Source organism: Stomoxys calcitrans, chromosome 4 (assembly GCF_963082655.1).
Source record: "Stomoxys calcitrans chromosome 4, idStoCalc2.1, whole genome shotgun sequence".
Lineage (NCBI taxonomy): Eukaryota > Metazoa > Arthropoda > Insecta > Diptera > Muscidae > Stomoxys > Stomoxys calcitrans.
Window position 1 is genome coordinate 17,479,283 of NC_081555.1, and position 26,968 is coordinate 17,506,250.

The 26,968-nt window shown below is 35.6% G+C and overlaps 2 protein-coding genes and 1 long non-coding RNA gene across 4 annotated transcripts in view; 2 read left to right on the forward strand and 1 right to left on the reverse strand.

Annotated features, from left to right (window-relative positions):
* Positions 1–21,253, forward strand: part of LOC106084117 (uncharacterized) — a 31,188-nt gene extending 9,935 nt beyond the window's left edge. The window contains exons 2-10 of the mRNA XM_013247594.2: positions 588–888; positions 1,327–1,511; positions 17,506–17,685; positions 17,752–17,921; positions 17,988–18,649; positions 19,431–19,858; positions 19,933–20,260; positions 20,360–20,461; positions 20,593–21,253. Of these exons, the coding sequence (XP_013103048.2) occupies positions 774–888; positions 1,327–1,511; positions 17,506–17,685; positions 17,752–17,921; positions 17,988–18,649; positions 19,431–19,858; positions 19,933–20,260; positions 20,360–20,461; positions 20,593–21,035 (2,613 nt within the window). The 5' untranslated portion in view covers positions 588–773 and the 3' untranslated portion in view covers positions 21,036–21,253. The remainder of the gene's footprint in view (positions 1–587; positions 889–1,326; positions 1,512–17,505; positions 17,686–17,751; positions 17,922–17,987; positions 18,650–19,430; positions 19,859–19,932; positions 20,261–20,359; positions 20,462–20,592) is intronic.
* LOC131996756 (uncharacterized) lies at positions 13,685–14,839 on the reverse strand. The gene is made up of 2 exons (XR_009397966.1): positions 14,535–14,839; positions 13,685–14,349 (listed from the first exon to the last, which is right to left on the reverse strand). It is a non-coding gene; the product is annotated as an uncharacterized LOC131996756 (long non-coding RNA).
* A 3,221-nt stretch (positions 21,254–24,474) lies between the features above and the next one.
* LOC106084122 (uncharacterized) lies at positions 24,475–26,546 on the forward strand. Of its 2 annotated transcripts, none has more exons than XM_013247601.2 (4): positions 24,475–24,585; positions 24,877–24,952; positions 25,011–25,240; positions 25,406–26,546. In XM_013247601.2, exons 3-4 carry the CDS (start codon positions 25,048–25,050, stop codon positions 26,386–26,388), a joined length of 1,176 nt encoding a protein of 391 aa, XP_013103055.2. In that variant the 5' UTR covers positions 24,475–24,585; positions 24,877–24,952; positions 25,011–25,047; the 3' UTR covers positions 26,389–26,546. The 2 variants fall into 2 exon arrangements, with proteins under 2 accessions (XP_013103055.2, XP_013103056.2); XM_013247602.2 differs by lacking the exon at positions 24,475–24,585 and adding an exon at positions 24,596–24,787.
* Positions 26,547–26,968: the final 422 nt, after the last annotated feature.

Below are 26,968 nucleotides of genomic sequence, written 5' to 3' on the forward strand. Positions count from 1 at the left end.
GGAAAGAGTGGTTATATAACACTTTCGCTTGGGGAAGGGTGGTTATGTAACACTATCGCTTGGAAAGGGGTTGTTATATAGCACTTCCCTTGGGGAAGGGTGGTTATATTACACTTTCCCTTGGGGTAGGGTGGTTGTATAACACTTTCCCTTGAGGAAGGGTAGTTATATAATACTTTCCCTTAGGGAAGAGTGGTTATATAACACTTTCCCTTGAGGAAGGATGGTTATGTAACACTTTGGTTATATAAGACTTTCCTTGAAGAAGGGTGATTATATAAGACTCCCTTGGGGAAGAGTTATTATATAAGACATTCCCTTGGGACTTAAAACTGCGTTATTGTCTATTTTTCTAAAACAAACAACAACATGATTTTCCTATTATTATATGTAGTTCAATGAGCTCTCTAGAAAAACAACCACCGATGATCATTCAATATGGCTGGGGCATTTGCCAAAAAGTATATATCATGTATTTGTAATAATAGCAAGACGACTCAATCATCAACAACAATATTTATTTCTTAATAGCTTTTAATTTTTGTTGTTTTCAAGATTTTCATGTATCTTTTGCATCTTTCTTTCAGATTGTAAATTAATCAACTTTCACCAAAGCGAAGAAAACCAAAAAAAAAGACAGCAAATGTTTAGCACTTGTGTGGCCAAAACTCTTAACCAAACCATAATTACTGTCCGTTTTCTTTAACGACCGTTTGTGTCGTTAAAACTTAAAGCTTCCTCTAACAACGGTCACTCAGAAAAATTAAATCAAGATGCGTGTTGTGGCCATGGTAAGCGGCGGCAAGGATAGCTGCTATAATATGATGCAGTGTGTGGCTGAAGGACATGAAATTGTCGCTTTGGCCAATTTACATCCCAAGGATAGAGGTATGTTTTTGAATTATCTTTCAATTTTACATAAGGCACTAAAATAGAAGGAATCTCTTAAGAGTAAATTTCGTGAAAATTTTGTATTTAGAGAAAATTTGTGTTAAGAAGTTTTGTCTTTGGAGAAAAGGGGCTATCATTTCAATTAAGTATATTTTTTTAAAATGTCTCTTTTAAAAAACTATTGAAATTTTCCTTTGCCGTTTCATCGCTCTTAACACATTCCAAAACCCCTTTGGAGTCATCTTTCACCATAATCTAGGGAATAAAAAGGAACAATATATTTACTATATCATACATCTATCAAGGGCAATGCCTAAATGTTCCTCTTTTGAGAGGAAATATCATAAATTATTCAAACAACACTATGACATTTTTGTTGATTTGTTTTTTTGTTTTGGCGTTTCATTCCTTTTGTGTTCTTCTTTCTATTTGCAGACGAACTCGATAGCTTTATGTATCAGACGGTGGGTCATATGGGCATAGAAATTCTTGCTAAAGCCATGGGTTTACCATTGTATCGGCAGGAGACCAAAGGCAAAAGTACACAGACGGGCAAACACTATGTGCCCACGGACAACGATGAGGTCGAAGATTTATATAACTTGCTAGCCACGTGTAAGGTAAGTTGTAAATTTTGTTTTAAGGACACTCATGTGCATGACCATTTCCACATGTATGATGGTACAAACATATACATATAGTATATTATGTCCTTTTAGTATATAATATGTCTTTATAATTAGATTCTCAATCACATTTTATTGAGCGTCCCGCCTTCCATGGTGTGATGGCAAAAATGTTATGGTAGTCAGTGTCAATAGTTATTGGAGATGATGCCAATTTGATTTTTATATTTCAAATTGTTTTTTATTTGGGAAAATGAAAGATGCTTGCGCCTTATTTGGTATGACACAATTTCTACAATGGGGACAACCACGGACAATCCATACTTATAATCTACTAGCCGAACCGGTCCCGCTGCGCTGTGCCTTCTTTAACTCTCTAATATCTGTTAAGGGTGGGGACACTTCGCCCTGAATGCGGATATCGAATTCGTGCCATTGTACCCTATGACGCTAAGCGCGTTCGAATCCTGGCGACAACGTCGGACAAAGCGGTGTTCTTCCCCTCTTAATGTTGGCGACATTTGCGAGGTACAATGCCATGTATGGTCAATTAAAAAATTTTACCCAAAAAGGTGTCACAATGCGCGACGCCGTTCGGACTCGGCTATAAAAAAAGTTCTCTTATCATTGAGTTTAGACTTGAATCGAAAAGCACTCATTGATGTGTGAGAATTTGCCCCTTCTCGGTTCCTGGTGGTAATGTTCTTCCTTGGGGGAGGGATGGCACCTCAGACATTTCAAATCAAATATGGATATCAAATTCTAGCTGCACTTCCAAATCCCTTCAAGTTAAGCCCCATTTTGCCATGGCCGGTAAATACGAACCGTCTGGAGGCTGTTTTGAGGCTGGGGGCCATTGGCATTTTCCACTGAAAATAGATATAAAATACGTTCCCAATGGAAATGAAGTTCAGTTTAGGGGATGCTTTCGGGCGTACCCAAAACACTTGGCTCCAAAATTGGATATCAAATTCGTTTTCCACTCTCAAATACCTTTCATTTAAGTCCCATATTGTCATAATGGGTTAAACAACCCAGGGGCGCCGGGTACTTGGACCCGAATTTTTAATAACATATTCGTTTTCTGGTCTCCAATACCTATCATTTGATACCCTTATTATACTCATCGGACCACTTTCTACTATCCAATACCTTTCATTTGATACCTATATTGTGCCGATCGGTGCACTTTTGATTTTGGGTTGTGTTTTTGGCATAAGGGTAAGGGTCCGTCCCCCTTCCGATAACGAAAAATTATATAGCCTATATTTCTTTCCAGACCTACCTACACAATATGCGAAAATTTCGAGAAAATTGGTTCTGCCGTTTTGTAGTCTATACGGAACAAACAAACCGAGTCCCATATATCCGTGATTGACTAATGTGCTCATTTTGGTCGTTTTTGTGGGTGTAGGATGATCCCCTATACTTCGACATGAATTTGTATGCCAGATTCGTAATCTACTCCCGCATACTTTTCATTTGATACCCATATTGTCCTTATCGCTCCACTTTTGATTTTGGGTGGTGTTTTTGGGGTAACGGTGGAGGGTCCATCCCCTTCTGTTATCAGTAAATTATAAAGCCTATTCCTGCTTACTGACCATATTCGTAATCTACTCCCGATTATTCGTACTCTACTCTTGAATACCTTTCATTTGAATCCCATATTGTCCCGATCGGTCCACTTCTATTTTTGGGTTGTACTTTTGTGATAAGGGGAGGGTCCGCCACCTCCCGCTATAAAAAAATTTTATAGCCTATGTTTCCTTCCAGACCAACCTACACAATCCGTGAAAATTTCAAGGTAATCGGTTCAGCCGTTTTTGAGTCTATACGGAACAAACAAACAAACCGACAAACAAACAAACACAAATTGAATTTTATATATAAGACATCATTCGATTTCTGAGAATTAAAGCCTGTTTGCTGAAGAAGAAATTCAGGCGAATGGAACACAATCACTCTGATTTAGATGTGTCTTTCTAAATGGTTTTTGGTATTTAATTTCGGTTAGTTGAAAGCTCTTTTGATATTTTTATATCGAATCACCGTTCAAGTATGCCTCCGAGATTGACAAACAGGCTATTAGTACCCACCCTAATATAACGTATGGTAATACCATTTGCATTGGCAATAACCAATAATAAAGGCCGGTATTATTTGGGGGAGTCATATATTTGGCAGCCGGTTATACGTACCGGATTGACCCTTCATCGGCAAGGGCTGCCGCCTCAGTGTACAATACACTGCTACAACAACAACATGCATATGTCTAAAATACCTATATCATAAAAATATATGCTAAACAAACTGTGATCCAAAAACTAATGCGACGGACGTTTGCATTTACTCGAGATATTATTGATAGAACAAAAAAAAACAACTACTACATCCCATGTTCATCAAAACAATCAAATTGAGTCAATAAATAAAAATGCAAAACAATTTAAAATATCATCCATTCACCAAAACCAAATTCTTGCCAACTATGTGTTCATAGTGTTGTCGTTCAAACATTTTTTTTCTTATTGTTGACATTAGGGTAGCTAGGTTAGGGTGGCCTTTTTTTAAGAGACTTTCTGAGACAGATCTAGACCATAGTAATGTCTAGTAGTAGACGATCAAATTCTCTGTTGGAAATCGAACCCAAGTAGCCAATGGTAATTCAAGCACGTTATCAACTCAGCTGCCAAGGATAAGTAAGGAGAGGCATTTCGTTACAATCTTATACAATTTGTATAGAGCATATTCTGTGTTTTATTTTAGTACTGGATTGACAAGCACTGGATCGCAACCAATTTCTAGTGCAAGTCTGTTTGTTTTCCTTGCGGTGCTAGCACCATTTGCCAACCTGTCAAAACAACTCGAGGAAAAAAGTGCAAACATTTGTAAAATTTATAAATAAAATTGGCAAACATGTGTAGATATAATATAATTGTATAAATAATTACTCTTAATTTTAATTTGCAATTCACAATAGAGTATTTCTGCGGGTGGCTACCAGTGTTACCACTCAAGAAAATTATTTCCTACCAAAATTTAAGAAAAATCCTACCAAACCAGACCAAAACCTACCAAATATTCTACAAGATAAAAATGTAGTATAGTGTGTATATTTAGTAACCGCCGAACTGTTGGACATTTTGAACACATCAAATTACATTATATACATTTTCAACTCTACAAAGTACTAGATCGTTGTTATTCATAGAAGATCTAGACATATCCGTTCGTCTGTTTGTTGAAATCACTCTACAGCCTTAAGTTCAAAAATGGTTTATATCTTGATATAAATGCCTTTATACTGATCTTTCGATGAGAAAATCTTTCATAAAGTCGTATTTCTGCTTCAATGAACCACCGTGTCGAGTTTGGATAAAGCGATCTCCCACTACTACTACCCATTTTCGGCTTTACACTGAGTTGAATGACCATTTGTATGGACCAGATTTGGCCATATTTGTATGCAACTGTCACATATGCCCGACTAAAGGCATTGAACGCACAAAACCCGCAGTTCCTCCCCAGATTTACGAAATTTAGAAGAGAACCCTTAACACTCGTATTAGTTAAGGTTAAAAAATAAAACTTGCGCCCTTATTCTGAAATTTCCGGCACTCCTAACGAATACACAGAAAAGGCATGAAGTTAATTCGTTTTAAGTTATTGCCGGCGATTTTTTCAGCAATTAGCTTAGTATTTACATATATGTATGTTGGAAAAACCTACCAAAAATTGAGATCAGCCTACCAATCTACCAAGAGTTTAAAAACCTACCAATTTTCGTTGGAACCTACCAAAAACGGCAACGCTGGTGGCCACACTAATTTGTGAAAAATGGCATGGTAATCCTGACGACAGATATTCACATAAGCCTGTACCGGTAAATTATACAGAACTTCGTTCTCCTGTATAGATGTAATTTTCATAAAAATTTCATTGCACTACACTATATAGTACTAAAATAACACACAGCTTTACACAGACCGCGAGCTCGTTACAAAAACGTAGCGCTAAGATATCATGGGAGGCTTCATGGCTTGTGTAAAATTAGCAAAACACATGCGGTTATGGAAGTCATTTAAAATTTATTAAGATTTGTGCACCGTAGCGCATTTGTTAGCATGTCCGCCTTCTGGCGAGACCATCAGAAAAAATTTTCAGCGGTGGTTTTCCTCTCCTAATGCTGGCAACATTTGTGAGGTCCTATGCTTTGTAAAACTTCTCTCCAAAGAGGTGTCGCACTGCGGCACGCCGTTCTGACTCGGCTATAAAAAGGAGGCCCCTTATCATTGAGCTTAAACTTGAATCGGACTTAACTCATTGATATGTGAGAAGTTTACCCCTGTTCCTTAGTCAAACAGGGGCATTTTTGCACGTTATTTTATAAATTATTGGTATAAATTTTATTTTACCATTCACAATAGTAAGTGTAGTAGAAGGTGCCCACACGTAAAGCACAGTATGCACCTCTGACCGAATTTTCGTCACCGATACCATTATCGAATTTTCGCTTACAGGTACGCAGCTTAAATGAAATTTTCTTTGCGTAACAGGGTGCCATAATAAGCATTGGAGAATTTTTTCTTGCAACTACAAATAAAAATTTATGTTTTGATTGACTCATGCAACCTGCAAATAAGTTATTTGCAAATAAAAACGATTAATGTTAGTACATATGTGGTTTGTTAGCCAATTATAATCAAAATTCCGCCGAAATTGTAAATAGCTGTTTGTAAGACCTAATAGGTCAGTTCGCGTACATTTCCAGTAACTATTTGCAGGAGAGTAAGAATAGTCTTTACGCACTTTTGTTATTCATTTGAATTAAACAGCTGTTCGATGTTGCAAATTTCTGTTGGGTAATAACGCATAGTTAGAAAATCCAAACGACGCAAACTGCATGACATAGAGGACAGAATTCTGTTTGTGGCATGTTTTTGGACCACTCTTATTTATCTATATTCACAAGCGCCACCAACCATTCTATGTGCGAAGTTAAATTCTTTATCTATATTTAATTTACCTATGCTTATGTAGAACCATAGATAAATTATAAATACATAAAGAATTTGAACTTGTGAATACAGATAAACGAGAATTAACTAAGAACATGCCGCAAGCAGAATTCTTCTCCCAATGTCATCAAGTATGCGTCGTTTGCATTTTCAAATATGCATTATATCCTTTCCCTTGAAGGAAACTATGGCGTAATGCACGTATATATGGTTTTGCCAGTCGTAGCTTCCAATATGTGTATCTTTCTTTCTTTTATTTCTTTTTTTTTGCTGTAAGTTTGCTTTTTTTAATTTTTTTCGGTAGATCTGCTTCCTTTGAATAAATATAAAATAATTATCGACAAATATTAGCTTGACATTTGTTGCCAAATTTTGGGAACACAAACATTTCTCTGTTATTTCAATCCTTTTTGAGAACATCAGTTGTCAGGACTGCCGTATGTTTTTCACTTGCCAATTGCAGAAATACCTCTATTGTGAATGGCAAAATAAAGTAGAAACCAATTGATTATACAATTGCGTACACAATTCTAAATAATTTTACTTGACTTCTATATCCGCATATATTTTGCAAAATTTATTTATACATTTTACAAATACTTGTACTTTTTCCTCGGAGGCACCATCTCACGACGAAAAACACACTTGCACTGGAAAATTTTCTGCGTTTTGTTTTTGCAAGTGAAGGCTTAAACCCCGTTTACACTACTCATTAAATCCGGTTTTATGGCTCTCGGCAGCTGATTTTATAAAGGGAAAACAGATGATCGAGCCATTAAATCCGAATTTAAAGAGCAGTGTAAACGGGGTTTTATTTTTTTTAATTGGATCAATTTTTTTGCTTAATTGGATCAACTAATTTTGCTTAATTGGATCAACTAACAAAACTTTGGTGTATTGTTATAAGCTTTTTGATCATTTCAAAAATTTCTCCCTCCGCCAACACATTGTCTATTGTGAATAAGAATTTAATTTTCCCCGGTATCCCGTCACTTTAGTCCAGCTGAAGAATTATTTGGCCATGGAATATTTAATTTTTTTGTAAATTACCTAAGAAAATACGTAATTAGACATGTAATTCTTTTTGCCCTCCCTAATGTCTAAATGGTTGTACGTACATATGTATGCATGATAAACAAGATGCAAATTTATAAATGACTGCATTCCGTTTTGTTTGTTCACATGTTTGTATATTAATAAAAAAAGTAATATTGCATAATTGTTCGACATTCATAGGTTTCTAGGCATTGTAGCGATTGTGCATTGTTGTATTGTTCATATCTAAACAAGTCGACGGTTTAAGCGAATAGGAAGAAAGTTTCTATATTGGCGCCACAGTCCATCCACCCACCCAACCTTAGGTTAATGCTAAAATGGCTGCTTAATATTGAAAAAATAAAATGATTGTTGTGGCCACATTTGCGTGCGGAGGTGGTGATCTTCGCCAAGCTCTTATAATTAAGCATGCTCGATCCGGTCCAAAAAACCGTTCGCCGCAGGAGAATGATAGCCTTTGGTTATTCAAAGGCGCCAATAAATCGCCTTGTCATATTGAGCATCATAGGCACCGAGTATTTAAGCAAGAGTCTGTGCCGCCTCTCACTGAGACACTCCACTCGATACCGCTGATTGTCCACGACAGCAAATACTGTTGCTCCGCAAGGAGCATTCCATTATCCGCAACCTGTGGACTCGCCCAGTAGCTCCAACCCGGAAAGGGAAAAGGTGAAGATAATAGTAAGTAAGTACATAGACGCGCTAACATTTGAAAAATAGAAATTTTGGGTGTGATGGGCACGAGCCCCACGCCGAATCACCGCATACATCCCTGTCTTATATATTTGAAAACTTCATTCAAGGGACTTCTCACTTGCGATCCATGGTGGAGGGTAAATAAGATTCGACCCTAAGGCGAAAAAAATGGTTAAAAATCCTCTGTTTTTTTCCACACTCATTCAATTAACCTTATTTTATTTCATCTTATCTTATCGCAGTAATTAATTAAAGCCTTTGAGAATATTCAAACTCGGTGTCTTCACGTGCTTTGCAAAATAGATAACAAGTCACAATTTTAAATAAATCATTGTTGTTATAATTTAACTATGTATGTATTTTTTGATATACATATGAATACAAAAATAGTTATTCTTCTGCACATTTTACAAACTCATTTTTAAATGCCATAAATTCTGTTAATTTATGTCTGCACTTATGTGAAGAAGAATAATAATTTTTGTATTCAAATGTATATCAAAGAAATTTTTTGCTACATGTACAATAGGGTGAAACGATTGTATACCCATAATAAATTTATTTCTCTGCTATTGGCTTCTAATTTCTCTAACTACTCAGATTTGTTTTCATAATGCTAAAATTTTTGTTAAGTTTAAGTTTATTTACCACTTATCTAATACTCTGCAATAGATGGCGCTGAACTATACCAAAAAGCCCTTACTGAGGCCGAATCACCGCATATATGAACGAGTAAAATGGTTCGAAATCTCTCTATTGTGAATTATGTATATCTTTATTAAACGGGAATTTTTGAAATTTAAAAACGGGAATGTTTAAATGGAGCTTTATTTATAAAAATACAATTTTATATACAAGAAGCATAACACCCATTAAACACGAGATGAAATTTAATTCGATACGAAAGCGCACTCTATCACGTATGCGGTTCTTCGGTTCAGATAGGTTCTTCTAAAGTTAAACATTTTGTTTACATTTATAAATGATGTTTATAGATTTTTTTTATTATTCATATATAAATCCCATACTGCTGTTGTGATTAGACCTTTTCAAATATAAATCCTCTTTTTTCAAATCGTTGCATTGGAAACAGCCTATAATTTCTGATTTATTTATAATGACCAACAATAAAACTTCACAAAAATAAGTTTCTGCAATAAAGCAAAGGTATTTTACCGATGCAAAAATATAAAATTAATCTCACACAAACAACACTGTTGCAAAGAATGTTCAATTTATATTAATACCACTTTTTTACACGCACAATTTTACATTGTATGAGTGTAATAATAATTTTTGTTTTCCGCTAAGAAATGCTCGCATATTTTCCTTGGCTGCTATGATTCATGCTTTGTGGTTATTTTATAAAAAAAAAAATTCAAATGTTTGTTTTCTCGTTGGTTTTTAATAGTTTGTTCGAGAGATATATAGACTTTGTAGGGTCCTAAACTAATACTTCGAGTTAATACAAACCGAAAAGTCTATTGGCAAAAGTCTATATCGTCAGAAAACATAGAAATGCAACAATAGTGGATACCAGACGTTGAACGCAACTGTAACTTCATTGTGAATTATTTTACTAAAAGTTTTATGGGTCGATTATGGATTGCAACCCAACTTCTGTTGATTGGCCAACGGGCAAGTTTGTTATAGAAATTTCCATTTCTGTATTGAATTGCATAATATTTTGCAATTTTCTTAGTTACTGAACGTTCAAAACAACTGGCAAAAAAATTCTAAATTTATACTAATTTTTATTTCATGATTTTTACATCCCATCAAAACAGATGCTGTGTTTTATTTTAGTACTGGCTAGATAAGCCGTGAAGGAAAAAAAATTACCAGTGCAAGTCTGTTTGGTTGACAGAAGTGGTAACGCCATTTGCTAACCTGTTAAAACAATACGAGGAAAAAAGTGAGCATATTTGTAAAATTATAACTAAAATTTGCAAAACATGGGTGAGCATAGCAGTCAAATTAAATTTTTAAAGATTTGTGCGCGCAATTCTATAAATAATAGGATTTGGTTTTATTTTACTATTCACAATAGAGGCATTTCTGCAAGTGGCCACACTTATTTGTGAAAAACTTATCACGACAATCCTGGCAATAGATGTTCTACATAAGCCTGCACTGGTAATTTATCAAGAAATTCGTTCGTAGATGCCATTTTCGTACAAATTTCATTACACTGCACTATAAAGTACTAAAATAAAACACAGCTAGAAAATAAAATTTGAACAAAATTTTCTATAAAAATAAATTTTTTTTCCAAAATTTTCTATCGAAATAAAGCTTAAACAAAATTTTTTACAAAAATACTATTTGTTAAACTTTTTTTAGAATATAAAATTTTGACACCATTCTCTTAGAAAATAAAATTTTGACACAATTTTCTTAGATATAAATATTGACGAAATTTTCTTAGAAAATTAAATTTCGATATATATTTGTATAATTTGTAAGATCCCATAAAGTATATATATTCTTGACCGTCATGACTTTTTAAGTAAATCTAGCCATGTCCGTCCGTCTGTCGGTCGAAAGCACGCTAACTTTCGAAAGAATAAAGCTAGGCGCTTGAAATTTTGCACAAATACTTTTTATTAGTAAAGGTCGGTAGGAACTGCAAATGGGCCAAATCGGTCCATGTTTTGATATAGCTGCCATATAAACCGATCTTGGATCTTGACTCCTTGAGCCTCTAGAAGGGCGCTAATCTCATCCGATTTGGCTGTAATTTTGCAAGTTGTGTTTTGGTATCACTTCCAATAACTGTGCAAAGTATCGTTCAAATCGTTCTAAAACCTGGTATAGCTGACACATAAACCGATCTTGGGTCTTGGTTTCTTGAGCCGCTAGAGGGCGCAAATCTCATCCGATTTGGCTGAAATTTTGCATGAGGTATTTTGTTATTCCAACAACTGTGGTAAATATGGTGCAAAACGGTGCATAACCTAATATAGCTGCCATATAAACGGATCTGGGATCTTAACTTCTTAAGCCTCTAGAAGGCGCAATTCTCATCCGATTTGGCTGAAATTTTGTACAACGGCTTATCCCATAATCTTTAACATACGTGTTAATACGTAATACGTGGTCTTATCTATAGCTTGATACAGCTCCCATATAAACCGATCTCCCGATTTTGCTACTTGAGCCTCTACAAGACACAATTCTTATCCGAATGGATATCAGCATTCAATTGTTTGCCTAAAAAGAGATACCGCGCAAAGAACTCGACAAATGCGATCCATGGTGGAGGGTATAGATTCGGAGGGATAAGATTCGGGCCGGCCGAACTTAGCACGCTCTTACTTTTTTTTTTAAGTTTTCCATTGTATAAAAATTTCGAAAAAGTTTCATTTCCATAGACAGTGACTAATGTGGCTTTGTAAAAAATACATTAATAGCATCCATATAAACCTATTATTACCATTTGCCACCAGTCCCAAAGGCCTTTTCCATGTTCATCATCAATTTTACTGTGTGACTCTTGTATCCTGTATGCCATTCTGTTCTTTACGAGAACTTTTCACTTTGAACTTAATCCATTGTAATTTAAATGTCCCCAACGTGCTTCCCGTAATTAATAGCCGCCATTTCCATTATAATTATATTAACCTTGAACTTTAACCTCGCTTCAGCTTTGCTTACAAGCATATACATACACATGTACAAACATTGCTTAGGCTCTAAGGTTTCGTTTTTTCGCAAAATGTGTAAATTCAACAGTCAAATCCCTGGCCAAATAATTGGCTGCGCAGTTAAGGGAAACACCCCCACGAAACGTGGCCAAATATTTGCAAAAGTCCAAATTTGAAATGTAGCTGAAAATTATCTAATTGGCAAATCTCATGAGGCTTAGCGTGTTAACAAGCAACAACAGTTGTTTTCTACCACAACATTTAGCTTGGAATTCAATGGTTCATTGCCAAAAAAAAAAAAAATATAAAACAATCATTGAAACTTTAATTTATGCTCTTATAATAAAAGCGTTATTTTTGTTGCTTGGCCTGGCGCCAGCTGAAGTTATAAGAAATGTGGAATTTCTCCCAAGGTTAAAAACGCTCTCTAGAGTAAAGAGTGAAATTAGACAATAGCTGTGTTTTATTTTAGTACTATATAGTGCAGTGCAATGAAATTTTTATGAAAATGACATCTGAACAGGACAACAAAGTTCTCGAAAAATTATTAGTGCAGGCTTATGTAGAACATCTGTTGTCAGGATTGCCATCATACTTTATTCACAAATAAGTGGCCACTTGCAGAAATACCTCTATTGTGAATGGTAAAATAAAATTAAAACCATTTATTTATACAAACCTGAGATGCACCTTTAAGTCGAGTGCGAGGCACTGCTGCCATCGGCACAGTCTTGGATTGACGGAACCCTAGTATTGCCATCTAGATTGTCATGTTACACGGATGGATCAAAGCTAGAGGACAGAGTGGGCCTGGGAGTATACATTGAGAACCTAGGGACTGAGGTCTGTTTTAGACCGCCTGACCATAATACGGTCCTGCAGGCGGAGATCCGGGCGATCACGGAATGCGTGAAGTGGTGTGGTGCTAACGCGTAGACGTTGAGTGTGAACATCTTTACCGATAGTAAAATTGCCATAAGGGCAATAACAACCAGGGCGGTAAGGTCATGAACAGTCTTCCAGTGTAGGAAGGCGATTAACGCCTTCTCTGAGGATGGCAAAATCTGCATCGTTTGGCAGACGATTTGGCGGTGAAGCCCAGAGGACTGCCGTCAATTAACTTGGTTAACCCGAAGCCTTTCGGGTCGACGCAGTCCGAATTAAGGGAGTGGGCGACGAATGCGCATGCAACATTGTGGAACAGAGAAACGGTCGGTAGGACGGCGAAAATCCTATGGGGGGATCCAGATCGTCAGAAGACGAGGCTATTACTGAAAGGAAGCAAGAAGGAGGTCAGTTTAGCTATTGGTATCATAACGGGACACATAGGATACGAGCTCACTTATGTAAAATCGGTGCTGCAAGTGATAGCATGTGTATGGCATGCGGGGAAGATGATGAGACGTTGGAGCATTTCCTTTGTCTTTGCCCGGCTTTCGCGTCTAACAGATACCGGCACTTAGGTGAAAACACTATACCAGAGATGAACCAACCTAAGGGAGTGGTATTGAAAACAATAAATGATTTTGTCAGTAGCACGGAATTCCTAACTTAAAATTTTCTTTTTAGAGGTTACAAGCCGATTACTGGCTTAGGTGTATGTCCATAGCGGCATGGGGTAGATTAATATCTGCGCCCTCTTTTCAACCTAACCTAACCCAACCTAACTTTTTTCCTCGTATTGTTTTGACAGCTTGGCAAATGGCATCACCACCCCTCATGGCAAACAAACAGACTCGCACTGGAATGTTTTTATGCGTTTTATTTTTGCCCTCCACGGCTTGTCTATCCAGTACTAAAATAAACCACTTCAAATGTCTCATCATTAAATGCCAAGCATTTTGCTGTAGGTATTGGCAACTAATGACTCCCCTACTAACTTAGTTGATCGATATGGAATTCTTGATTTCAATACCGAACCTGGAGGATATCGCATCTTTGGATTGCTCTTCTTTAATATCCAGACAGTTTCTGCAGAAATCGCAATTTTAAACCTGGTCTGTTATGACGGACTCCCGAATGTGAACTTCCTTTACGGTATCTAATTATGCCATCTTACTTTCTTTCTATGAAATGCAATTTTACATGGAGAATACACAGATCTTGACAATACGCAATACATGTTGGGGGGGTATAAACATTTTTGTCTAGCTAAACTTTTTATCTGTTTTGATTTCTTTTTACTCTAATGACACACAATTTGTTTATCTTTAGCACTCAATTTTATTTTTGGGTAATTTTTTACTATTATTTAATTAAATATTTATCTTTGCCGAAATTGGTTTCCAAATATATATTTGTATATTGAAATGATAATAGTTGTTTTGACATTTCACATTATCAATCTTCTGCATTTCACCTCGTACATATGCCCTTTAATGGCTGTCACCCGGCCATATAATTGCCCGGTAGCTCAAATAGGAAGTAAATAATAAAAATATGAAAAAAAAATTCAAAAGTTAAAGACTTTGCATGACTAAAATAATGAGAGGCGAAAATTGACAATAACAACAGCAACAGCAGAAATTGTTAATTTTCGTTTTCATTTTCAATTTATTTTGGCAAATATTTGCGTTAGATTTTAATGGAATATTTACTTGAAAATTCATCATTCATTGTTGTACGCTTTATTTGCAATCAAATGATAATTAAACCAGACTGCCGCACTTGAACCGCAACGTTTATTATCTGCTATAAGCTCAGCACCACAGCCTTTTGCGCTGTCAACCATCGCCAAATACAGCTAAGGGTGGTTATATATGATCGGTTTTATTTTAGCATAGGATATACAAGACGCAAAGAATAAACAAATGGCACAAAATATGTAAATTTGTACATAAAATTCAAGTTGAATTAAAAGTATTATGATTTCTCTGTCATTCACAATGGATGCATATGCCCAGTTGACCACACTAAATTGTGAATAAAATAAAGTGACTGGCAATCCTAGTACTACATGTACATACTACAGAAACCGGCACTTTATATAGTACACATATATACAGAACTTCGTTGTACTGGATAGCTGTAATTTGTTCATACAATTTCCATACATGGCTGGCCTTGTATAGTGCCAAAATAAAACAAACAGACTTATCAGCACAAGTTTTCATAGTATTTTATATAGTACATAGTATTTATTTGGCCAGATATTGTTATTGTAAAACAGCGACGCCCAAAATGAAAATTTGCTGCATGTGTGAAATACTATCTTAAAATATTTTTAATTTTCTCAATATGTAAAAAAATCATTTTTTGAAATAAATGATAACACCAACCATGCAAAAATAAACACAAAATAAGAAAACCCAAATAATTTGTTATACCTTCCAAACTTTTAATCAAAAAAAAACAGAAAAGGATGCGTATACCCCTGCGCATGTTCATTCGTTGCTGTCTCAACAACGACTGAAACAAAGAGAATAAGAATACATGTGATTTGCCATCAACGCTACCGCAAGGGGCTGGGCATCGCTGTTATAAAAACTACAATTTTTAGCTTAGGGCTTTTTTAAGTCTATCATTCACAATAGATGCATATCTTCAGATGACCACCCTAATTTGTGAATAACATATTTGGCAATCCTAGAAGAACTACTTCGCGAAAGGATCCTAAATAGAAGGGATATACATACTACACCAGTGATGGACACACTAACACAGTTGAAAATATTAATTATGTTTGTATGAGGGGCAATAAAACCCGAACAATGAACCAAGTGTAAAATAACAATAATGCGTCCCGCAACGTAGGAACACAAAGTTGCTTACACTGTACGTGTGCGACTGTTTGTTTTGCCCGCAGACATAGGAATTTATATACGGTTCTATGTTGATATAGCACATATGTGTATTCAGATTCGTTGTTGTTGTTGCAGTGTACTTTACACTGAGGCGGCAGCCCTTGCCAATGAAGGTCTCAATCGGGTCAATCTTCGAACTTCGTCAAACTTAACAGCAGTAATTGTTCCATATACAGCAAACCTTGCATAGTGCAAAAATAGTAAAGTTTTCATAGTAGTTGACCAAATATTGTTATTGCAAAAAAAATTTTAAGCTTAGGGGAATGGACGGCAGTCCCTGTATTTTATTTATTTTAAAACTGGATAGACAAGCCGTGAAGGGTAATAATAAAACGAAAAATTTTTTCAGTGCAAGTCTGTTTGTGTGCCATAAAGTGGTAACGCCATTTGCCAGCTTACCAAAACAATACGAGGAAAAAAGTGAAGATATTTGTAAGTTTAATAAATAAAATTTACAAAACATGTGTGGGCATAGAATTCAAATAAAATATATTAAGATTTGTGCACCAAATTTTATAAATAATTATTATTATATTATAATTATTTTGTCATTCACAATAGAGGGTTTCTGCCAGTGGCCACACTTATTTGTGAAAAACATATGATGGCAATCATGACAACAAATGTTCTACATAAGCCTGCACTGGTAATTTATCCAGAACTTCGTTGTCATTTTCAAACAAATTCCATTGCACTGCAATTTATGTATCAAGGATTTATAAGATATTTGCCCTTATTTGCCAATTCTTGTGACATCGGACAAATGTTTTGTTTCAGAATTGATAAGAAGCAGAAAATTCGAAATTTAAAGCTTCACAATGACATTAAAGGAAAAAACACCGTTATTAAGTAGTTTTAAAAATGAGTGTGCAACTCATAACCTATTCAAATAATATTTATACAACAATGCAGTGTCTTAAGAGGTAAAAAAGAAAATCCGTTTTAGGGTTAAAAAGTATTTTCTTTTTTTTACCGATTTCTGGTGGTTTGGTTTAATAGAATTTCATTTATCGTTGCACCTAGAAGCCATTATTTTCATAGACAGTAGATTCCTATAGATGTTCCTTTCCTCTCCTAAAATAATGGCTTCTAGTTTTAATGATTATAAATCTGACATTTTCTTTTGTTTCTTTCGTAAGAGTCAAGTCAAGAGAGAAAAAAAGGAAATGAGAACATAAAAACTAATAAAAACACAATTAAATTAACAAGAAAAAAATAAAGTTAAAACGTGGTTTTTAAGAATAATTTTATTTTTAAAAGCAAAAAAGTGACCACAATCGATTGAAAAATTGCTAAATCACTTTCATTGCTAATTCACAGTACTTTCAAAATTCTCTCAATTTTTCGTTTTTTTCTCATTTTTGCACCTAGCGCATTTAAAAAGAGTCGAAAAGTACATCTTTAATATTAGGTTAGGTTAGGCAAGAGTGGCAGTCCTTTACAGACACACTTAGACAATTTTAAGTCCATTGTGATACCACAGTAGCGACAGACCAAGGCTTCTGGCGCACAGGTAATCCAAGCACGCTACCAACTTGGCTACCGAGGCGCCCTATCTTTAATATTGAACATCTGTGAATATTTTGGGAGAGGAAAAAAACCATCTATAGGCATCTACTGTCTATGGCGTTAATAGCAATTATTTTGACTACATTGTAAGCTAAAAATTAAGGTAAAGAGCTAATATAAAAATATCCTAAATATCTTAGAAACAATTATACTTATAACACTTTTTATTAATATACAATATGTACATATATTTTAGGAAGAATTACAAGCTGAAGCTGTGGCAGTAGGCGCTATACTCTCCGATTATCAACGGGTACGAGTTGAAAATGTTTGCAGTCGCCTTAATTTGGTATCATTGGCCTATCTATGGAGGAGAGATCAGACTGAATTACTGCAGGAAATGATTGATTGTCAAGTGCATGCCATTTTAATTAAAGTAAGAAGCTTTATCCAATGAAATTCTCCTTTTTAACATTATTTATATTATTATTTTTCTGAATAGGTAGCCACATTAGGTTTAGTTCCTGATCGCCATTTAGGGAAATCTCTGCGAGAGATACAACCACATTTGTTGAAAATGCGAGATAAATATGGTTTAAATGTCTGTGGTGAGGGTGGGGAATATGAGACCTTCACCTTGGACTGTCCTTTGTTCAAACAGCGCATAATGGTGTAGGTTACATAAAACATTTCTCTAAAATTGTATACTATTTCAATTCAATTTTCAACCCTTTCCAGTGAAGATGTTCAAACTGTTATAAGTTCGGCAGATCCCATATGCCCGGTTGGATATATAAATTTCACCAAATTATCGCTACAACCCAAAGAACCGCAACAGAGCTGTGATGTTTTAGTGAAAAAATCTTTGGACTATATAAGTGACCTCAATGAATCCACATACAGTGACCTCAGCGATCCTGATCTCAGTGAAACTGAGCTGGAACTCATCGAAAAGGAGACACGCATGCGTGAATCTCTTAGCCAAAATGAATTGATATCGCGCAGCAATTCGTTTGGTCGACATCTTGCCACCTCATCCTCCCCCATACCGATAGTGACGAAGAGCGCAAGTGTTGATGAGCAAACACCATCTGCATTGCTCTCCTCGTCGGCTGCTCTGTGCACTGCCTCATTACAGGCGGGCAGTTTTGGTCCACCACGGCCCTTGGGCAGTAGTACGGCAGCAGTTTGTGGTAGTTTATCATTGGCCATATCATCGATGGCTTTAACAACAACCGGTGGTTTGGCAGGTGGTGGTGGGATGTCATCGCTTGCAGGTGGTACAGCTGGAACTCAACCACCTAGCCCACTGAAATATGAAAGGGAATTCCGTCCAATCAATAATCGACCAATGGTGGCCATAAATCAGAAGGGATGGATGTGGGTTGCTGGCATACAAGGTAAGTAAGCATCGTAGAGGTATATGGAACTATAAACCTCGTTTACACTGCTCATTAAATCCATCATCGAACTAGTAACATACACAAAATCAGAGTTGCACTAATCACCGATTTTGACAGATAGGATACTCAATTTCGATATCTAAGCTCTATGCTACGCAGAATTTGGAACTTGTAGAAAAATAACAAACAATTACATTACAATATTGGAGATTGGAGATTTTGTCGTCTTCATCGAAAGAAAAAAGTTATGCTTTAATAATTTTATCAGCAAAAAAGTCTGGCAGATTAGCCATATTAATAAATCGTTTTTTGTCACGATGTGTATGCTAGGAAATATTTGTTTTTTTTTGTTCTATATAGTGCATTGCAATGAAATTTGTATGAAAATGAAATCTATCCAGGAAAATCGTTAATCAAATGCAATGTCATCTCGTTCTTAATGGATGTTGTACACAGTTTAATTTTTATTTTTTTTATAAATTATAACCGATTTAAACATTTGCGTTCCCAAATTTCCAAAATTGTGGTTCAATAAAGAAATTCATAATTCACAATAGAGGAATTTCGAACGATTTTACCTAACTATATAAATGTATCTATTGTGAATGGCAAAGTGGGTTTTAATTTGTAGATTTTATACAAATATTCGACCAACGGACTTTCCTATGGGTTATTCTTTTTTTAGCATCTTTCCTTATCACCAATTGTTTCAGCCCACATAACACCATAAATCTTTTCTATACTCTCACTCTATACAATTTTTTCCATATATTTTCAGGCTGCGCTCCCACCCTTGAAGAGGCCATGCAAAATGCCATAGACTCCCTGCGTTCCATGGCCACGGAACACAATTATGAAATGACTAATTACTGTTACATTACTATCTATGCGCGTTCCATTAGTGAGTATCAAACGCTGAATCGAATATACGGCCAAGCTGTAAATTTTCAAAATCCCCCTACACGAGTGTGTGTTGAGTGTCCCTTGCCGGAGGATTGTCATGTTATAATGGAAGCCATAGCTTTTAAATCACCACAACGTCGTCGGGCCACACTCTCGATACAGGAATCAGAGGGTTCGGATGAAATGAATACCAGCTGCAGCAGTAGTACAGGCGATGTGCTTTGTAAACGTCATACCATGCATGTTCAAAGTATATCACATTGGGCTCCGGCCAATATTGGACCCTACAGCCAATCCACAAAAGTAAGAACCAGAAATTAAAGGATTACAATTTGTGAGTGACTGACATTTCTTTTCTTGTTAATTTATCTTTATAGATTGGTGAGATAACTTATATATCTGGCCAAATTGCTTTAGTACCTGGCAGTATGACAATCATAGAAGGTGGCATACGTCCTCAATGCAAATTAACTTTGCGCCATATATCACGTATTGCCAAGGCCATGAATGCTCAGGGTCAATTACGTGATGTGGTGCATGGTATTTGTTTTGTAACACATCCGGCCTTTATAGCCGAAGCACGCCGTCAATGGGAGAGACGCACAACAAATGCCATAATGGATTATATTGTAGTGCCGGCATTGCCCCGTGAAGCCCTGGTGGAGTGGCAAGTGTGGGCCCACACACACAATGATCGTTTTGAATGTAAGTCTGTGTAGGGATGTGCAACAGGATTATGTCATGTTCTGACCCAATTAGCCAACAATACGATACAAAAATTTTAAACTTTTTTTCTTATTGCAGATGAAGAGACTGGTTGCTCAATTAGTGATTACACGATATCAATAAGAAGACGTTGGAATTATGAAAATAATTGTGCTGCCATTGTTTGTTATGTCTCAACGGGTATGTAGAAGATTTTCGACAATTATATTGTGGATAAATTTAGACAATTTTTTTTATAAAAATCATGTTTTAATGAAATTTTCTATAAAAAATTTTCTATATTTTCTCCTCTTTGTCTTTCAAATTTTCAGGCATGGCCTCATCTACCACACAACTAACTCAATTATCGGATGATATTTTAACAAGTCATTGTCGTTTGGCACAAAACCTTACCGCTGAAAATATAGATAACATCCTTACGTACACTGTCAATCGTCTACTTAAAGATTACCCCCTGGCAAGGAGTAATGAAAATCTTACAGTTCCAACTTCCCATTGTGCCATATTGACTAGCAATAATGGCGGCTCGCCGGGCAATGCCAATAGTCCCACAAACATCATAGTGCCAGCTATACACCTGAAAGTGTTCTATCAAGTAACAGCAATGCCATCTATCGATCTATTGCTGAATAGTTTAAATGAATTTCGCGATAAATGTCAGAAAACGGCCAGTATTGCTTTTACTGTGTTGCCAGCGTGCAGTTTGAACAATTTTAGCTCTTTTATATCAATTTGCGGTGTTAGACATGAGTAAAGTGATGAAAAGTAGGAGAGAGCGAGCTTAAAAACCCAAAAAGCGGGACACTCGTTAGATGTATACTTTTTTTTAAATTGTGTTTTTTGTTTGGAGGATTCTTATTAAAATTTATTAAAAGCTTTAATATTTAAGACTTTGTTTTGTTTCTTTTGTTACTTGGACCAAATTAAGTCATGAAGAAGTTTAAGAAAATAAAAAACACAAACAAAAAAAAACTTAAATACTATGGTATGCAAAATGATTTGAAATTATGAAGATTCAATTTAGAGCTAAGTAAAAAAAGAAACCATATTTTGATATGCAATTTATTAGTTGCTTTTTTGTATACATAATTTTTGTAATTTTCTAAAAAAAAAACTAACATTTTTCCCATAGTTTTTTTGGTCAAAAATGTATACACCGCTACTACCCTCCAACCAACTACGGAGAATGGGGAGAGGCCTATTTTTAAATATCAAACATTTTTTATTTAATATTTTTCAAATATACTTAAATGTCGAGCTAATCGAATCTAAACAGAACTTCTTAATGTTTCCTTTGTATGTGTCATATAAGTACTCTTTACTAGAATAATAACGAAAGCTATGAAAAACAAAACGATAAACATACTTAAACTACAACTATATTACAAATTGATATTATTATTACTATTATTATATATACAAATTCTCTATACACAACCACACCAAACAATCTACTTTTTGAGCTGCACTTTAAACCAAACAAAACAGAACACAATAACAATTTCTCAAAACTAACATTTTTGGTCCATTTTTTTAAAATTTCTTTTGTAGTTTTAAGCAAATTATAGAAGGAAAAAAAAGCAAAACTAAAGCAAAACTTTAATTAATTGTTATATTAATGAATAATTATTGAACCAAATGTCACATACATGCATGTACCATAAATCACAAGAAAAACACAGAGACCGAGAATGTATGTATATGGGTATTCGCATACGTTAATTTATAAAAAAAAAATAAATTCAAAATTAAGAAAAAAATCTAATCTTATTGCCACTGTTAGAAAATATGCAAAACGAGAATAAATATATAAAGAAACTAATAAGACTTTCATTACATTCACAATTTGAAAATAACAGGGAAACCTGGGGCCGAATTAGCGCATACATGAATGAGTAAAATCGTTCGAAATATCTCTATTGTGAATTATTGAATGGGAATTTTTGAAATTTTACGAACTCGAATGTTTAAATCGATCATTATTTATAAAAAAAATTGAAAAAAAAATTATATACAAAATAATATCTTTGAAAATACATATCGTGTGATAAAAGTTTTAGAAATATTACCGGAAACTGAAACAAAGGAGCCCATGGAAGCCGTAAAAAGCTGCCATTTCAATGTACAACATACTGCTACAACAACAGTGGACGTGTTCGTCCTTTTTAGTCATGGGAGAGGCACATCCCGGAGTGCTTTTTCCGCACGCTTCTGTTCCGTGCCAGGATTGAAAAGAACCCCGGTCCCTGGTTCTGTTCGGCTTGCCAGAACCGCCCCCATCATCGGTCGGTGTAGGTGAGGTGTAACCGGTGCTTGGAGTTGGTACATTTCCAATCTTGCTCTGGACTAACGTCATTACGACGTGAGGTAATATACGCAACAGCAGCATCCCAGCCCCAATATTATTAGGCCAGTGCCGGGAAGTGTATCATTTTTGCAATTGAATTGCGACGGTCTCCGAGTCAAGATCGACGAGGTTGTGGATTTTATGAGTTTTGGTTGTAAAGCTGATCAACACCTACAGCTTGCACAGTTGTCACGGATACAATGTGTCACGCAAGAATCGCTTAAGGAATGGAGGTGAGGCACTGGCCTTCATAATACACCATTCCGTGCAGTATAGACCCATCTCGCCTGCTAATGGCGCTAGTGACATGCACTCCATGCATGGGGATAGCAGTCAGATCCGGTACTGCCGAGATAGAGCTATACAATGATCTAGGTGACTCTAATGCGCTTCACATTTTATGGCATTCTCCCCTAGGCAACGACCAGCGGAGAATAGCTTTGGCAGAGTATAGGTTTAGCAGAGCTCCACGTTTTACACGGTAAATGAGGATGCTCCCATTAGGATTACGAGGAGGTGTAGAAGCTCGCCAGACATTTTCATTGCATCCCCTGATCTTCTGAGTGACGTATTCTGGCTAGCCGTAATTTCTTTGGGATCAGACCACCTCCCCATAATTCTCACCACTGACCGACCACACAACTTCATAGCCTCTGAGCGCTGGACGTTTATCAATCAGATAGAACACCAATCGCCGCCTCAGTGAACTGACACCCCCTATAAATGTGCTAGTTGCCGAGAGGATATGTCAGGTTAGGTTGAATGGGTTGCCCACCAAAGTTCACTCTGGGTCTGAGTCGACTGGGTCTAGCTGGGCAGTTAAAAAGGTGACGTATGTCGTCTGGTCATCGCCATCACGAGAAGCTCAGAAGACATACACCTAAGCCAGTAATTGGCTTGTTGTGCGCTGTAAATACTAAAAAGTAACCTAGAAAAAGAATATCTAAGTTATGAATTTCGTACTACTTAGAAAATCCTTGTTTTCCATACCACACCCCTAAGTTGGTTCGTTTCCGGTATTATGCCCCACCTAAGTGGCAGTGTCTGTTAGCCGTCCACAGTGTTACATGCTGCAACTGCACTTACTGACAGTCAACAGTATCGAGTGGAACATCTTACTGAGAGGCCGGGTGGCGGCAAAGATGCACTTTATATATAATTGGATCCGGGAAGGACCTCTGGGGCATTGAAACTTTGGAACCCTCTAACCTAGGCAATATGGGTATCGAATGAAATCACTTGAGGAGTTGATGTGGTATAGCCAATTACAAACATTTTTTCAAGAAATTTCATCACCGTTGAAAACCCATGAAAAACACAATACAAACAACAATGAGAAAATAGCAATGTTTTTAAAAATTTAACAAAGGTTATGACTTATAAATTATGTGGGAATATCCTACTGAATGAAATCAGCAATTTCTTTTGAGAAAAATCTATTATCTAAAAAAAGTAATCGGCGAAAAATATTGCGAAAAGCGAATATAAACAAATTTTTTCATTATCATTTCATACCCATATTGACTGACGATCTCGAGACCCTTTGTATCCTTCCCGAGTCAAACGTTGATACTTTTTTAACATATTTGTAATATACTCGTTAATGCCTTTCGTCAGAAACAGCCGCTTTAATCTATATTTGCCATGGTTTATTTTATTTTTGTACTGTATACACAAGCCGTAGAGGACAAAATAAAACGCCAAAAATGTGTAAAATAAAACACAGCTATTGATTCCATATTTAAAATTGTACGACATATCGTTTGCATACAACAACTCGTTGGCAACCCTAAAAGAAATACACCAGCTGATCAAAATCTAAGATTGCCACTCCAAATTTCAATTTCATTTGTTGTCAATTGTTGTTGTTTTGTAAATGTAAAAGCAATTATTTTTGCTGATTGCATATAAACAAAAACTCCAATAATTTTGGATTAAATTAGCGCCTTGCAAAAAAGTAAGTGGAATCTCGCAGAAATAGTACAATATTTAATGGTACAGTAACAACAAACGTGAAAGCGTTTGAGAATGTCACCACAATATAGTATCAAGGTAGCCATAAAAAAATGGCATCCATCATTCTTGCCCAAGGAACAAGCAAACTGTTCCCATTTACACCTAAATAATGCTACGTTCTCTTAAACTCTGGCCTTTTTCCGGTACTCTAGCAAGTGGACAAAAAAAATTGAATGATATTAACCAATATCTTTATATCTCCCACATTATATTTTGTTTACCTAAAACATAGGTAGTTCTTGATCAGAGTGATTCACCAAACGAAGTTAAACAAAAAGGGGACTTAAAAATTGCATTTTCTAACAAAGGTAAGTAGTTGTGACTTTTATTCAAATTATATATTTTTCAAAGTACGATTGTCTTTAGATTTTCTCCTACATCGCCAACACCAAAATTTAGAAACATGTCCTCCAAATGCGTAATGAATTGCAAGGGATTCAATCAATTGTTTGCCTTCCCTGAAGATGATAAGGAGTTGAAACGATGGTGTGATGTTTTAGAATTGGATAAATTAGAGACCCATGACAGGTTATGTGACTTGCATTTTGATGCTAAGTACATAGGTATTCGGGGTTTAAGAAACGATGCATTTCCAGGTAGTATAAATTATTTATTACGTAATTATTGATAAATATAAATTGATTCTATTGAAGAAAATAAACCTAAAAAGGGCTCAAGTTTTGCGGCTTTTCTTAGTATCTCGCTTTTCCTTATCAAATCATATCGCATTGCTATAATTGTGTATTATTACTTCATTACAGAGTCTCCTAAAACAAAGAAAAGAAAACGGCCCAATGCTATTGGAAGTTTAGGAATAATTGATGTGTCTCCCGACAACGATGCCACTGGGTTTGAAACTATTTATATAGCAACAAATCAACAAACACCCAAAAAAATACCTACAATAAAATGTTACGAGAGGAAAACTCATAGCCAACGCGGAGTTACAGAAGAACTAAAAGTTGAAGAGAAAAAAACGCATGAGAAAGCAAAAGTAATAAGAGAATCGGCAAAAGCTAACGAGCTACTTGCTACATATAAGCCAGGTTTTGAGCCTGTCAAAAGTACATTTCAATCACCACCAAAACGAACCTACTCTCATGCGGGTGGAAAGGCCAAAACGCCAAAACTTGATATAACAATGACCTGCTACTGTCGCTGCCACAACCGAGAAGGAGACGAAAAATATTATGAACTTCTGAAGACCATAGAAAATCTGAAAAAAACCGAAGAAGAGCAAAATCGACAAATAAATATGCTAACATCACAAAATAAACTCAGCGAACACTTATTAAAAACTAAAACAAAGCGTCTCACCGAATTGGCTGAGACGGAAGTAGTCCTTAGAAAGGAATTGGAAACGTTACAGCGTATTGTTAACGTTATAAGCAAAAGAGAAATAACCGCTGCTCCAACAGCTAGTGAGAATAGTATAACGTTTGCTCGCATGGCCTGTGCAAGACGAAAAAAGTATACGCGAAGTGAGATCTTGTTAGCCCAAAAAATATATTCCGTCTCAAATCGTTGCTACAATTTCATGAGAGGCGTTCTGTTACTCAATCTTCCGCATACTTCCACAATACTGCGACAACGTAAACTCAAAGATATAGTAAATAATCAAGGCGATGTAATCGAAGAGGTACAACATGACTATGGAATTAAACAGGAAGAGGACTATGAACATGATCTAATAGCTATGGATGAAGACGACAGTGGGTCTTGTATAATAAATGCGTTTGTATAAAAATGTATAACTTTGAGAAACGTTGACTTATTATAAGCTTTCTAAGGGTAGGTTAGTTTAATACTTTACGATTGACTTGTAAACTTTTTTAAATAACTCTTAAATCACATGAGACAGCTTTTTTCCTACAAATATAGATGTAATTTTTTTAAAAGTTATTGCCAAATTGAATTTATGAATGAGTTCAACAATTTTCTGGAACTGATGTTGCTCTTTGATATGAACTGGTATAATGTACTCAGTTATAATTATAATCTTTCATTTGTTGAGAATTTGTCTATTTCTGTAGAAATTAAAATCTCAGTAGTCTAAATAAGTTATTTTTTATATTATATTGCGTTTATCACCCAATAAGACTTACCAGCTTACTTTGCTGCTGGTCAGTTACTTTAAATTTCAGCTCAATGTTATGTACAGGGTGGCTGATGAAAGCCGCTACCAAAAAAAAATGTAATAACTTTTTTTCTATTTAATAATAATAATTTAATAATTAATTTAATTAATTAATTAATTAATTTAATTAATAATAATTTAATAATTAATTTAATAATTTAATTTAACATGAATAAAAGAAAAATGT

Coding starts and splice junctions, on each gene's coding strand:
- LOC106084122 (XM_013247601.2), top strand. CDS start 25,048: ATGTCCTCCAAATGCGTAATGAATTGCAAGGGATTCAATCAATTGTTT. Junction 25,241..25,405: donor AAGAAACGATGCATTTCCAG/GTAGTATAAATT, acceptor ACTTCATTACAG/AGTCTCCTAAAACAAAGAAA.